Here is a 16,472-nt window from a genome sequence, read left to right as displayed (position 1 = left end):
TGTGTTTCTTCCTAAGAGAGAGTGTGTGTATGTGTGTGTGTGTGTGTGTGTGTGTGTGTGTGTGTGTGTGTGTGTCTTGCCAACATTCACCACAGTGACCTTTGATTCTTATGGTTTCTACTCAACCCCTGTGGAGCTGGAAGTCTGGATGGAGAATAAACTTGGTCTTATTTCCACAACTGTAAGCTCATCGGAGAGAGTAAGAGAGACGTTTCCTTCTTTTCTTCAGAACAAGAGGAGGGATTGTCTGGGAGCTCTGGACTACTGTTGCTGCAGAGTTTAAAGACCTAGTTGTTAAAAATTCTAGGGTTGCAGCCTAATATTTCTTTTCTTTTTCTTTTTTTAAAATTTATTTGACAGACAGAGATCACAAGTAGGCAGAAAGGCAGGCAGAGAGAGAGGAGGACGCAGGCTCCCTGCTGATCACAGCGCCCCATGCGGGGCTCGATCCCAGGACCCTGAAATCATGACCTGAGCTGAAGGCAGAGGCTTTAACCCATTGAGCCACCCAGGCACCCTGCAGCCTAATATTTCTTAAGTTTTAATGTGCTTGGGGATCTACTGAAGACCTTGATGGAAGGCAAGCTCCTGAGCACCAGCACCATTGTTTCTGATGGTGCGCATCTGGGCAGGGGCTCAGGCATTCATAGTTACTAAGAAACACCCTGGTGTGTTGTGTTGCAGGCATTCAGCACTGGGCCATGGGTAACCTGAATATCGAAGACTCCAAAGTGAAGGGGAAGAGAGCTGCCTAATCCCAGACGCAGTGGGATTTCTTGGGAAGGCGAGACAGAACAGTGGCAGGCTCTGTTTCCGGAGCCTACCATGGTAGTGGCCAGGCCAGTGGTATAGTTGCATGAGGACATCTGAGTACATCTGAGAACGGGAGTCAGTGAGCGGAGCTGCTTGGCAGAGGTTCTGGGGGCTGAGCTCGGGCAGCAGCAGCAGGTGCTGAAAACAGCAGAGCACCATGCCTTTGATTGACCAGAGGACTCTGACGACGAGGAGTATCTCATTCTTGTCACCGTATAACGACGACGCCGTATCTCCCAGATTGCGGGAACTGCGGGATTCTCAAATTGCTCACTGAGAAATGAACCCTTTTTGATGGGAAGGGGCCAAGCTGGGCATTAGAAAACAAAGAAGTGACCTCTTTTGCTGTGTTTCTCCTAATTGTTTTCATTTTCTAATTGTTTGAGTTTCCATTTCATTAGAATAAAATAGAAAAACGAATTCAGGAAGGCTCAGAGGGATTTCGAGAACATCAAAATGCATGGGAAAACAGCAGGACAGAGGGGGTGAATTCTTCCTCTAACACTGCAGCATTAGCATGAAAGGGGCAGTCCTCATAAGCAGATGTTTTAACAACCAAAATTCTGAGGCACTGCAGGCTACTGAGATTAAAAGCAGATTCATCCAGTCGGGACTGCTGTGAGAAGGTTCACGAGTACGATTTCCGTGAGGCACACAGCGAGAGCACGGCTCACAGTGCAGAGATGGAGCTCCTCTCTGGTCACCCCAGCAGGCCCTGGCACACTCAGTCTTACACAAGCCCGTCCAGTTCTGAGGGTAAACTTTCTCCAGTGTCTCCTAGTGGTAGGAGATCAGTCCTGGTGATATTTAGATTCAGATTCTAATCCGTGTTCTAAAATGCCCTCTTGATTCACATTTTACGTAGGCCCTCAAAGTCTTAGGGCTTCACTCAAATACACTGTGTACTTGTATTTTCTGAGCGTGACTCTGAAACACGTGAGAACATGTCACATCCCATTTCAATAAAATGCAGTGGGTTTTGTCGGAATGCCTTTGTTGCATGGAAGTTCCCCTGTATTAATCACCTCCTAATACAGGAGGAGCATGGCCTAGGCCTTGGGATTCACTCTTTGTACCCAGAGATTTGGGGGAGGCAAAAGCTGCTTTTGAACTAATTGATCAGAAGTTATAACATTTTCAGGGTTTTTGACATTTGGAATTCCTTTTATATACACAGCAATATGTGAAATATGTTTCCCATCTTTTCTTTTTTAATAAAATTAACTTAACCAAATTGGGAAATATTTCATGTCATATGATATGATTTTCTGAGGGAGGTCTATTTGATTATGTTCTGTCTCCAAAGGAACATCAAAGGATCATCAGAAGATGTCTATTTAATTTCAAGAGCACAGCTTGGGGACAAGGGTCAGTTACTAGAAGCTTGCAGGAAGTTTGCCAGTCAGATATTCAGTCAAAAGAATCCATTATAGTTGATCTTTGAACCAGATAATTCATATTAATTGTAGTTCTTCCTGTTGACAATTTTAACAGGCTCTTTTTTACTCATTACAATAGATACTACCTCCCTGTCAGTAATCACATCCTTCTTTTTTATCCCCCCAGCTTCTAGAATCCTATAACCAACACAATTTCTGGTAGATTCACACTCAGAAGTGAGTTTTTAATGGTAGTGGAATTTAAAAAATTTTTTATACTGCCTTAGTAAGACGATAATAATGTTACATCCTTCCATAAATTCAGGATACACTTGAATGGTCTTTGTTTATGTTTAGGCATAAGTACTAAAATGTGGGTAATGTATGGGAAAAGTTTCTGGATTCTTGGCTTCATCAGTCGAGACACAGAACATTAGTTTTCTATTGCCAAATAACAAATTATCACATAGCAACTTCAAACAACACCCTCTGATTATATCACAGTTCCGTGGGTTGGAAGTCTGGCACAGCGTGACTGACTTCTCTGCTCAGGTTATCACAAAGCTGACATCAAGGTGCTTTCTCATCTGGAGGTGCTGGAGAAATCAACTTCCAAACTCAGTCAGATTATTGGCAGAATTCAGTTCACTGCAGTTGTAGGATTGACATCCCCACTTCCGGGCTGGATGTAACCAGGCTGGATGTAACCGGGCTGGATGTAAGCTGAGGACCTGACCGAGCTCCTCATAGCCACCTTACTCCTTCTCAAGTGGCCTCTTCTAAATGCAAGTCAGCAGTATTTTCTTGAATCACCTCAAATCTCTTCTCTTTCTTCTTTCACTAGGAATTCTCTGGTATAGATTAGGTGCACCCAGATCATTATCCTATTTTATTTTTATTTAATTTTATTTATTTATTTGCTTGTTTATTTATTTACTTAAATTCAATTTAGTTAACATATACTATATTATTACTTTCAGGGATAGAATTTAGTGATTTATCATTTGCATACAATACCCAGGGCTCATTACATCAAGTGTCCTTCTTAACCTCCCAGTTACCCCTATACCCACTGCCCCTCCAGCAACCTTTAGTTTGTTTCCTAGAGTTAAGAGTCTCTGATGGCTTGCCTCTCTATTTTCAACTTATTTTATTTTTCCTTCCTTTCCCTTATGTTCATCTGTTTTGTTTCTTAAATTCAACATGAGTGAAATGGTATGTATGGTATTGTCTTTCTCTGACTGACTTATTTCACTTAACATAATACCCTCTAGCTCCATCCACACTGGAAAAGGCAAGACTTTATTCTTTTTGATGGCTTAGTGGTATTCCATTATATACAATACCACCTGTTTCTCCATTCATCTGTCAATAGATATCTGGGCTCTTTCCATAGTTTGGCTATTGTGGACATTGCTGCTATAAACATTGGGGTGCATGTGCCCCCTCTGAATCACTATGTTTGTATCCTTTGCATAAATATCTAGTAGTGCAATTGCTGGCTCATAAGGTAGCTCTATTTTTAACTTTTAGAGGAATCTCGATACTGTTTTCCAGAGTGGCTGTAGCAGTTTGCATTCCCACCAACAGTGTAAGAGGCTTCCCTTTTCTCCCCATCCTTGCCAACATCTGTTGTTTCCTGAGTTGTTAATTTCAGCCATTCTGACCAGTATTAGGTGGTATCTCATTGCGGTTTGGATTTGTGTTTCCCAGATGATGAGTGATGTATTGTTTCATGTGTCTGTTTGACCATTTGTATGAATTCTCTGAAGAAATGTCTGTTTACGTCTTCTGCCCATTTCTTGATTGGATTTTTTTGTGTTTTGGGTGTTGAGTTTGATAAGTCCCTTACAGATTTTGGATACTAGCCTTTTATCTGGTAAGACATTTGCAAATATCTTCCCCCATTCCATAGGTTGCCTTTTAGTTTTGTTACTGTTTCCTTTGCTGGGTCATCACCTTATTTTAAAGTCAACTGTACCATCGAATACAATGTAGACCATGAGAGTGATAGCTCATCATACGTACAGGTTCTGGAGGGTTAGGGACACTTCCAATGTGGTGGATAAGGAGATGGGGCCTTTGGTGATATGCCTAGGTCATGAGAATGGAGTGCTCATAAATGAGATTAGTGCCTCATGAAAGAGGTTCCAGAGAGATTCCTAGCTTCTTCCACCATGTGAGGACGCAATGAAAAGGCTTATGAACCAGGAAGAGAGCTCTTGTTGGTACCTTGACTTTGAACTTCTCAGCCTCTAGAAAAATAGATTTCTGTTGTTAATAAGCTACCCAGTCTGTGATATTTTGTTCCAACAGCCTGAACAAAAACTGCTGGACATGCTGGTAATCAGAGACAACAAAGGGAGAAACAAATTGCTACCTAAACTCATCTTTACAAAAAGTTTAGTATAGTATTGGTGAAATTGCTAAAGCTCTTTCAGTAGTCACTGCTCAGATTTATTTTAAAAAAAGATCACAGGCAGAATGACCAGTGTCCTTTAGAGTTCACATGACTCTAGGCTGTTGCTGAAGCCACAGATTATCAAACCTATGTTGCGCAACTTCCCTAAGCACAGAGGAGACACAAGAGTATTTAAAACCAAAGGAATTCTCTGTCCCCCAGCACCCCCTCCCCCACCATTCTCAATAAACTCCCTCTCTCTTCTCTCACTTCTGGAATTACAGACTTCTTTATGGAAGCATGCTTGGGTCAATGTTTTGCATTTAGTTTATGTCTAGTGAAGCTGATTTGATTTTTGATCATGAATAAGAGCAGGAGAATGGTGGATGGGAGCATGGAGTATAGCAGTACTTTTTTTTTTTTTTTAATGTGTTTTGTTTCCCTATAGAAACTGCATATAATTTACATTGTATTTAATCAGGGAAAATACTGCCACTATACAAAATAGTTTGGTGGAGTCATGAAATCAGGTCACATTCCTAAGAAGAAATTACGACCTAAAAACCAGACTTAAAGAAATTATTGAAAGGTGTATTAGTTTTGTTTACGATCGGTTATTTTTAGGTCAGAAACTTTTCTTACTGTACATTACTAAATTAATAACGTAATGGTTAAATATTATCATCAGCTATGCATTATCTTTTATTGTGAACATTTTCAAACATGCATAAAATGAATGAGAATAGCATATACCCGTCAACAGAATCAATGAAATTGATTATATACTAATTATGAAAATTGGTATACTTGCTTAGCTATTTTTAAAGATATAATCTTAGGAGCTGATGGTCATTGGGTTCATTTGTGCTTTGTCATTTTGAAAAGTAGTGAGCATTGGTTATGGTGATAAATATTTAATTAGCATTATTAAAAGTGATGACCTCAGTATAAATTTCCATTATAAAAACATCAAGAATGATACTCTTGCATTTCTGTAGGGTGACTTTTGCTTGAAATAAGGGGGGGAAGGTTCACCTAAAACATGAAAACCTTTAAGTTACACAGTTTTTTTTGGGGGGGGTCACTATAAATATCTCACATGTTTTGTACCTGTGTGATGGACCAAGCACTATACTAAGAGCTTTACATGCAGCCACTCTTCAAAGTACCCTACGGGGTATTCTTTATCTCCATTTTACAGATTAGCAGGCTGAGGCTGAGAAAGACAAATTGAATTAACTGTCCGGAGTCATCCAACAAGTACTGAGCGCAGTAATACCATATTTGTTAAAACAGTGTTTGATTTCTATAAATGAAGTTTTAAAGAATTAAAAGACATTTTATTCTTACCTACTAGTAATCAATAAGTGGTATGATAAACATAACATTTTACACTGTCATTATTTAAATTAAGGAACTTTTGCATAAACAGACAGGAAGACTGAATCCTGATGAGACACAAAATAATAACCAGAGGAGATAAGAAGGAGTGCCCGCAGATCCCCCCAGGACCGAGGGGAAAGGAGTTAGGCAGACTTTCCCCCTAGCCAAAAATGCCCAGGAATTTAGAGATTTATTAAAGTTTCCTGGATTTCCAGTCCACATTTTGCAGTTTCCATATACTGCAAATTAATAAAATATTTTATCTTATTGCCTTTATTTTTTAATTGATAGTTTATAAATTTGGTCTTTAAACAAACAAACAAAAAAAAGAGTGACTTACCTGTCAACTGAAATAAGTTTCTTCTCACTGTCAGAGGCATAGTCCCAAGTTGTTTCAATAATTCCAATGTAGTAATGCTTCTCTTTCGCCCAGGCTGAGTTACTATAGAAAAATAGAAAAATACCCAGCCACAAAGTCTTCATTTTTTTTCCTCTTGGAGCCTAAGAAGCAATGAGGCGAAATCAGAAGCCGGCAATTTTATGCTTTCTTCCTTTGTTTGCTTGATTGACACAGCTTAATGTTGCACAAAAGTAAATTGTTTCGTCAAAGCAAATAACGTTTCCCACTTCAGCTCAGTTCTGGTAAACTCAGAAAGAAAAGTTTTCGGTTGCCAGGCTTCTCTGATTACAAATAAAAAGTCAACAGTTATTGTTGGAGCCTCTAGAGTGTGCATAACTCTGCTTTCTTCCATTTATTGTGTAAATTCCAGGAGGGCAAAAAACATCGCTAAATGTTCCCTTTGTTCCTTGAACAATAAGCCACAGTACAGTGCCCTGCACGCAGTGAACTCTTAATAAATCAGGAGGAAATTATGCAAAACAGTTTAAAACATGTCACTCTTCACTTTTGAAATACTTAGTTGCAACTTGGTGATACAAAACATGATATTTAGTGTGCCAAATTTAAGAAGCCCACAATAAGAATCTTATTTTGAAGGATTTATCTATTTTGTATGCTCTGCACACATCTACATAGGAAGTTTACCATATTATTCTGCATTGCTACATGCAAATAAATAATAGAGCATAATAGGGGTTGCTAATTCTATTTTATCATCAAAGAAATCAGACGTAAGTAAATCTGTTTGCAAAAGCAAAGGTTGCTCTTAGTAAACAGAAGTTTATTATCAGAAATAAATAGAAGTTTATTAACAGAAAATTCTGGTTGTAACACTGCACAGTTTGTGTTAATATAGCCTTTTCCTCTAGAATCTTCAATTCATTATTCTTTGTCTGAAGTTGTTTATAGAAATAGACTGGTAGGGGCGCCTGGGTGGCTCAGTGGGTTAAAGCCTCTGCCTTTGGCTCAGGTCATGATCCCAGGGTCCTGGGATTGAGCCCCGCATCAGCATCAGCGGGCTCTCTGCTCAGCCTGCTTCCTCCTGTCTCTCTGCCTGCTTCTCTGCCTACTTGTGATCTCTGTTTGTCAAATAAATAAATAAAATCTTAAAAAAAAAATAGACTGGTATAGGAGAAAGGACCCTGATGTTTGTACAATCCATTAATTTAATAGGTGTTCCTGAGAGAGTCTGCTGTGCACCAGGTCCTGTTCTAAGCACTGGGGGTACAGCAGACATGAATCTCTACCTTCATCAGCCTACATTTTCATTGTGAAAGACTGACAATGTACAAATGAAGAATGAAACAGCTAGTATGAGCGACAAATGCTAGGGAGAAAAATAAACCTGAGAAGGACAATGATGAGTGCCAGGGAAGACAGCAGGATGAAGATCAAAATCCAATGGCACATCACGTCACATCAGGCATGATGTTTAACCCTGGCCTCAGTTTCCTCACCTGTAAAATCTGTCTCAGCAGACTGTTGTCCAGATGGTAATTGAAATGACCCACCATGTTAAATCACACAGAGATGCTGCTCTCACCGGGTCATAGTAATCTTACCTAACTGCCCTGATAGAGAAAACTGAGCCACATTGCCCAGGATGTCCCAAGACCTCCTTCCAGAGCTACCTTTAACTGTAGTGCCTTCATGCCCACTGAGAGGACCACTGGCCCAAATCTGTGCCTCGCAAGACACTGTTCCTTTTAAATACTGAAGCCCGGGGGAGGCTCCTATTTCCAAATGGTCTACTCGGAGGAGACATCTTTTAGCATTCTCCCCAAAGGGAGAATGGCAGAAAGCCACTATATGAGCCAGCAGCTTTCTGGACATTTGCTTCTTTCTCATCTTCTACTCCATGCTCAAACTCTGCCCTGAGGGACGTGAGGACAGTGATCAGATCACAGCAAAAGTCCTGTCCTTCTTTCAGCTAGTCTACCCCACTCCCACCCAAAAAAACTCCCCAAACAAACAAAAACTGCTCAGGTAGTTACTGAGGGCTTCAGAATGTATATCGGTAGCATCCCATACACTGGGGGCAAAATGAAATGGTTAAACAGTAACACCCTGCCCTGTGGGAGTAAATATTTTATGTTGCAATGCAGGAAGGGTCACAAAGTCCATATTTCTGTCCTGTTTTGTGACCGTTACCCTTCCCGTTAAAAGGCATACAGCTGCTGAATGGCGGGAAGTGGGGAGAATACTCTGAGCCCCGGTACTGTCTAAACAAGAGAGGCCACTCTGGGCTAATAAGCAACTGGCCATTGACAGGTCATTTACTGCAAATCTCCTTACAGGGAATCCAAGGTTGGACCTCAAAAGTGAACTTTGCATAATGTTGCAACTGAGATCTTCTGCGCTCAAGAAATGTGTCACAGCAGCATAAACTGGGGCGCCCACAGGAGAGTCTCAGCGGACTTAGAGCATCGCAAGAAAGAAGAGAGGAACCTGGATGGGACCAAATAGCTCGTCCACTTACCTGTGTCTGTCAGAAAGCTGTAACCTCAGAACCCTGGGGTACCCCTTTATAGTTTGTTATAAATAATTACTGCACAGCCAGGTTAACTGCTTAGTGACATGAGTAGAGACATCACACAAGTTTTAATCATTTTCCACAATTTCTTTTTTTGTTCTCTTAAAGATTTCTGGATAGGGTGAGTCTTACCTGCATCTAGCAATTAAGATCCTAGGGCTCGAGGTGCCCGGGTGGCTCAGTCAGTTAAAAGTCTGCTTTCAAGCCAGATGATGGTCTCAGTGTCCTCGGCTGGAGCCCCGCGTTGGGCTCCCCACTCAGTAGGGAACCTGCTTCCCTCTCTGTCCCTCCCCTCCCAACTCATGCGCTCTCTCTCTCTCTCTCTCTCTTTCTCTCAAATAAATAAAATCTTAAAAAAAAAAAAAAGGATTTAAGAAAAGATATCCTGGGCCTGATAATGGCTAAAATCAAGGAAGTTTCACTTTATTTCTGTCTGGCAAGATTCAATCTCTCCTTATCTCCACTATTCCTGCTTGTACCCTCTAGCTTCTTTTTGGTTGATCCATGAAAACTGCCTTTTAAGGTAAGATAGAAGGATTACTAAGAAACAGACCACTAAGGACAGTATCTCCCTTTGTGACAGCAGGAAACAGTATAAAATCCCAGGTCATTCTGTACAGGACCAGTCAGACCACCATGAAGCTATCTTTTTCACAGGAAATTGTGCAACTCTGGAATTTTATCAGTGAGTGTGGTTTCATATGGAACTCTGATAACAAGTTCCTTGATATGAACTAGTTTAGCACAAGCCTGGCTGATCCTGTTCTCTACTGCTCAGTTCATGGCTATTTAGGGAGTGATCACACAGACTGGGCTTTGGTTGTTCCATCCCCTTTGGCTGACCATTAATGGGTCAAGGTTCTCTCCAGCACATACTCACAGGGACAGCTGTCATAGGCAGGGGAAGAGAAAAGCCTAGACTCTCATTTAGCAAAAACCTTGATGGTGTTGAGGTCTACATCACAATGGGGAAAGAGATTTTTTTTTTAATGGCATAAGGATTCCAATTACTCTGTTTTTGTTTTCTTACATGGTGAATAATGTAGAAATCAAAACATAGGATTTGTTAGCAATGAAAGAGAACCAGAATAGTAGACTTATTTTTATAAAAGATGAAAGAATATTCACAAGCTTTGATAACATACAACTTCAATGTGTGACTTTTTTAAAAAACAGATTTTATTTATTTATTTGAAAGAAAGAGAGAGACTGGGTGGGGGGGCGGATGAGGAGGAGGGGCAGAGGGAGAAGCAGACTCACCGCTGAGCAGAGAGCCTGATGGGGGCCTATTCTCAGGACCCTGCTATCATGACCCGAGCAGAAGGCAGATATTTAACTACATAAGAGACTGAGCCACCCAAGCACACATCACCCAACCACACATAATGTGTAACTTTCCTGAAACATCTTCCTCTCTTGTTATGTTTAACCTCATTCCTTCTTGCTTTTGTTCCATGCTGGGGCAATATATTCTGTGTAGGTCTTAACACTTTGATTTGTGTCTGGGTCTTAATTTATAAAAAATGACTCTGTGATGACACAAAGAGGCCAATACCATTGAAAGAAAAGTCACAATTCCCCTAGACACAAGAGACGCACATGTCATGCAGGACCAGAGTTGTTCAGGAGGCAGAAGCAGATAAAGAGAAAGCACAGGCCACAGCTTTTGTTGGGGTTTGTGTAGGAAAAACAAGGCAGGGCAGAGTAAATAGCTTATGACTGGCTAGTCTGAATCATCTCAGCAGGCTTTGGGGCATAGAAACAGTTTCTAGTTGTTTCATAATAGGCTCGGATTGATTTAGGACAGAAGAACTAATGGCTTGGTGTGTGGGTTACATACAGGAGGTGGTTGGGAGTATGAAATCGGGGATTGGTTGTTTCACATATGAAAGACTGGTTCATTGGCAAGCTGTTCACTACTTCTAGGAATTAACTAGCTCTGGGAGGGGCAGTCTTTTCCCAGTTAACAAGGTCCCCAAAGAAATCATGGCATGATAAAATACTGAAAATTAAAAATTTCATATCAGAATAATCTGTTTACATGACTGTCCACTCAATTAGACTGGGCTTTCTTGGGGCCAATGACTATACCTTACTTCATCTTGAATCCCTGGCACTTAGCATAGTACTTGACACACAGCTTAATAAAAATTGAAAGAATGAATAAATGTTGGAGGAGCAAGATGGTGGAGGAGTAAGAGACCTAAATTTCGTCTGGTCCCAGGAATTCAGCTAAATAGTTATCAAAACATTCTGAACACTTACAAACTGAACAGGAAATCAAAGAGAAGAATAGCAGCAATTCTATGAAGATAAAAGGGACCACTTACTGGAAGGTAGGACATGAGGAGACGTGAATCTGAGGCAATACATGGGAAAATAGACCATGGGGGGAGGGGTCAGCACCCTGCAAACAGTAGAGCAGTGGAGCACAAAATTTGAAACTTTTAGAAGTCTACTCCATGGAGGGTGTCACTCCAGTGGCTAAGTGAGGGGCAGAATCCTCACAGGGACAGTGTGGTCTCAGAACCTGAGAGGCCACAGAAAGACTGGAGGTATCTGAGTGTGGCAGAGCTCCCAGGTATCAGAGCTGGGAAGCAGTCTGCAGAGAGGGAGTTGAGGAGGGGGCTCTCAGCTCAGGGTTACCTTAAACCGTGATCCAAGCCACATTTGGGCCACTGCTCTTTAAGCAGGGATGCCACAGGTGGCAGATCCAGAGACCCCCCTCTTTGCTCCCCGGGGACAGCGGTGTGGGAATGTGTTGCAGGAATCTTCTGGGTTTGGAGACTCCAAACAGGTCAGTGCGCCAGAGGTAGAAACACTCAATCACAGGCCGGGTGAGTACAGAGCATGGCTGGAGATCAGGGAGATAGGAGGGATTGACTGCTTTTCTCTAAGGGTGCACTGAGGAGTGGGGTGCCAAGCTCTCAGCTTCTCGGGGTTGGAGATTGGGAGGTCACCATTTTCATTCTCCTCCTCCAAAGCTCTATGGAAAGCGTTCTGGGAACAAAAGCTACAGAGAGCAAACCAGAGCAGATTGCTTAGCCTGGCCCCTGGCAAGGGAGGTGCAATTCCACCTCAGGCAAAGACATTTGAGAATCACTGCAATAGGCCCTTCTGCCAGATCACCAAGAACATCCAGCCAAGACTAATTTTACCAATCAATGAGAACAGCAAAACTTCAGTGCTAGGGGAATACACCCCATAGAATTTATGGCTTTTCCCCCCACGATTCTTTAGTATTTCAAAGTTAATCTTTTTAAAATTTTTATTATTTTTTTCTTTTTCTTGAAAATTTCCTCTTTCCTAATTAACCTATTTTAACTATTTTATCTTATCAATATCTTTTTAAAATATAATTTTTAATTTTCATTTTTATAGTCATATTCTATCCCTTCATTGATATATATATATATATATATATATATATGCCTTTCTTTAAAATTTTGGAATACAGTTTCTTCTAACAGACCAAAATATACCCTAAATCTAGCATATGGCTTTGTTCTACTCTCCCTCCTGATCACATTCTCTCCTTTTTTTCCCCTTTCCTTTTTCAACCAACTTCTATCTTATCAATTCCTTCTTTAAAATCTTTTTTAGTTTTCATCTTCACAGTCATATTACATCCCTTCGTCATGTTTATCCATATATATATAAATATATATATACACACATACATATACATATTTTCTTTCTTTCTTTAAAATTTTGGGAGACAGTTTCTTCTAACAGACCAAAATACACACAAAATCTAGTGTGTGGCTCTGTTCTATTCACTAGCCTAATCATATATATATATATATATATATATATATATATATTTTTTTTTTTTTCCCCTTTCTTCTCCCCCCCAATTTTGGGTCTCTTCTAATTTGGTTAGTGTATATTTTTCTGGGATCATTGTTACCCTTTTAGCATTTTGTTCTTTCATTCATCTATTCTTCTCTGGACAAAATGACAAGGCATAAAAACTTACCCCCCCAAAAAAGAACAAGAGGCAGTACCAACCACTGGGGATCAATAAGGACATTAGTAAGAAGTCAGAACTAGAGTTCAGAATGACGATTACAAAGATGCTAGCTGGGCTTGAAAAAAAGCATAAAAGATACTAGATAATCCCTTCCTGGAGAAATAAAAGTACTAAAATCTAATCAAGATGAAATAAAAAAGCTATTAATGAGGTGCAATAAAAAATGGAGGCTCTTTCTGCTAGAACAAATGAGGCAGAAGAAAGAATTAGTGATATAGAAGACCAAATGATGGAAAATAAAAAAGCTGAGAAAAGAGAGATAAACAACTACTGGAACATGAAGGGAGAATTTAAGAGATAAGTGATACCATAAGACGAAACAATATTAGAAAAATCGGGACTCCAGAAGAAAGAGAGAGATGGGCAGAAGGTATATTCGAGCAAATTATAGCAGAGAACTTCCCTAATTTGGGAAAGGAAACAAACATCAAAAGCCAGGAGGCACAGAGAACCCCCGCAAAATCAATAAAAATAGGTCAACACCCCACCATTTAATAGTAAAACTTATAAGTCTCAGTGACAAAGAGAAAATCCTGAAAGCAGCTTGGGACAAAAGGTCTCTGACCTACAATGGCAGAAATATTAGATTGCCACCAGACCTATCCACAGAGACCTGGCAGACCAGAAAGGACTGGCATGATATATTCAGAGCACTAGAAGAGAAAAATATGCAGCCAAGAATACTGCATCCAGCTAGGCTGTCATTGAAAATAGAAGAGAAATAAAAGGCTTCCAGGGCAAACAAAGACTAAAAGGATTTGCAAACACCACACCAGCCCTACAGGAAATATTGAAGGGGTAGTCTAAGCAAAGAGAGAACCTAAAAGTAACAGACTAGAAAGGAATAGAGACAATATACAGTAACAGTCACCTTATAGGCAATACAATGACACTAAATTCATATCTGTCAATAGTTATCCTGAATGTAAATGGGCTAACCGCTCCAATCAAAGGATACAGGGTATCAGATTGGATAAAAACAAGACCCATTGATATGCTGTCTTCAAGAAACTCATTTTAGACCCAAAGACACCTCCAGATTTCACATGAGGCAGTGGAAAACAATTTACCATGCTAATGGACATCCAAAAAAAGAGCTGGGGTAGCAATCCTTATATCACACAAATTAGATTTTAAGCCAAAGACTGAAATAAGAGATGAGGAAGGACACTATATCATACTTACAGGTTCTGTCCAACAAAAAGACCTAACAGTTTTAAATATCCATGTCCCTAACATGGGAGCAGCCAACTATACAAACCAATGAATAACAAAATCAAAGAAACACATTGACAATAATACAATAATAGTAGGGGACTTTAACACCACCCTCACTGAAATGGACAGATCATCTAAGCAAAAGATGAACAGGGAAATAAAGCTTTAAATGACACAATGGACCAGATGGACATCACAGATATATTCAGAACATTCCATCCCAAAGCATCAGAATACACATTCTTCTTCAGTGCACATGGAAAATGTGCAGAATAGATCACATCCTGGGTCACAAATCAGGTCTCAACTGGTACCCAAAGATTGGGATCACTCCCTGCATATTTTTAAATCACAATGCTCTGAAGCTAGGACTCAATCACAAGAGGAAAGTTGGAAAGAACTCAAATACATGGAGGCTAAAGAGCATCCTACTAAAGACTGAATGGGTCAACCAGGAAATTAAAGAAAAATTGAAAAAATTCATGGAGACAAATGAAAATGAAAACACAACTGTTCAAAATCTTTGGGATATGGCAAAGGTGGTCCTGAGAGGAAAATATATAGTAATATAAGCCTTTGTCAAGAAACAAGAAAGGTCTCAAATACACAACCTAACCCTACACCTAAAGGAGCTGGAGAAAGAACAGCAAATAAAGCCTAAACACAGCAGAAGAGAAATAATAAAGATCAGAGCAGTAATCAATGAAATAAAAACCAAAAGAACAGTAGAACAGATCATCAAAACTAGGAGCTGGGTCTTTGAAAGAATTAGTAAGATTGATAAACCCATGGCCAGACTTATCAAAAAGAAAAGAGAAAGGACCCAAATTAATAAAATCATGAATGTAAGAGGAGAGATCACAGCCAACACCAAATAATACAGTTATAAGAACATATTCTGAACAACTATACACCAACAAATTTGACAATTTAGAAGAAATGGATGCATTCCTAAAGACTATAAACTACCAAAACTGAACCAGGAAGAAATAGAAAACCTGAAGAGACCTATAACCAGTAAAGAGATTGAAGCAATCACCAAGAATCTCCCAAAAAACAACAGCCCAGGGCCAGAGAGCTTCCCAGGGGATTCTACTAAACATTTAAAGAAGAATTAATACCTATTCTTCTGAAACTGTTCCAAAAAATAGAAATGGAAGGAAGATTTCCAAACTCATTTTATGAGGCAAGCATGACCTTGATCCCCAAACCAGAAAAAGAACCCATCAAAAAGGAGAATTACAGACCAATATCCCTAATGAACATGGATGCAAAAATTCTCAGCAAAATATTAGCCAATAAGATCCAAAAGCACATTAAAAGGATTATTCACCACGACCAAGTGGGATTTATTCCTGGGCTGCAAGTTTGGTTCAACATCTGCAAATCAATCAATCTGATTACACTACATTAGTAAAAGAAAGGACAAGAACCATATGATACTCTCAATAGATGCTGAAAAAGCATTTGACAAAGTACATCAGCATCCTTTCTTGATCAAAACTCTTCACAGTGTAGGGATAGAGGGTACATACCTCAGTATCATAAAACCCACCTCGGAAAAAGACACAGCAAATATCATTCTCATTGGGGAAAAACTGAGAGCTTTTCCCGTAAGGTCAGGAACACCCCAGGGCTGTCCACTATCACCACTGCTATTCAACATAGTACTAGAAGTTGTAGCCTCAGGAATCAGACAACAAAAAGAAATAAAAGGCATTACAAATTGGCAAAGAAGTCAAACTCACTCTTTGCAGATGATATGATACTTCCTGTGGAAAACCCAAAAGACTCCACTCCAAATCTGCTAGAACTCATACAAGATTTCAGTAAAGTGTCAGAATATAAAATCAATACACAGAAATCAGTTGCATTTCTATACACCAATAGCAAAACAGAAAAAAGAGAAATTCAGGAGTCTATCCCATTTACAATTGCACCAAAAACCATAAAATACCTAGAAATAAATCTAACCAAAGAGGCAAAGAATCTGTACTCAGAAAATTGTAGAGTACTCATGAAAGAAATTGAAGAAGACACAAAGAAATGGAAAAGTGTTCCATGCTTGCAGATTGGAAGAAAAAATATTATGAAAATGTCTATGCTCCCTAGAGCAATCTACACATTTAATGTAATCCCTATCAAAATACCATCAACTTTTTTTCAAAGAGATGGAACAAGAACAACAATAAAAAAGAACAAAGAAAAAAAAAAAAGGAAAAAAAAAAAGAACAAAGAAACAAAAAAAGAAAAACAAACAAACAAAAGGAATGGGACAAATAATCCTAAAATTTATATGGAACCAGAAAAGA

General features: G+C 39.6%; 1 protein-coding gene across 1 annotated transcript in view; it reads right to left on the bottom strand.

The window, feature by feature from the left end:
- The window catches only part of LOC111147632 (ceruloplasmin), a 47,818-nt gene extending 41,176 nt beyond the window's left edge, over positions 1 to 6,642 (bottom strand). The window contains exon 1 of the mRNA XM_022503821.1: positions 6,317 to 6,642. Coding sequence (XP_022359529.1) covers positions 6,317 to 6,459 — 143 coding nt within the window. The 5' untranslated portion in view covers positions 6,460 to 6,642. The remainder of the gene's footprint in view (positions 1 to 6,316) is intronic.
- Positions 6,643 to 16,472: the final 9,830 nt, after the last annotated feature.

This window comes from Enhydra lutris, unplaced genomic scaffold (genome assembly GCF_002288905.1).
Source record: "Enhydra lutris kenyoni isolate GAN:26980312 unplaced genomic scaffold, ASM228890v2 scaffoldscaffold2, whole genome shotgun sequence".
NCBI classification, from domain to species: Eukaryota; Metazoa; Chordata; class Mammalia; order Carnivora; family Mustelidae; genus Enhydra; species Enhydra lutris.
The sequence above is the reverse complement of the archived record's forward strand: the minus strand, read 5'-3'. Positions and strand labels throughout refer to the sequence as shown.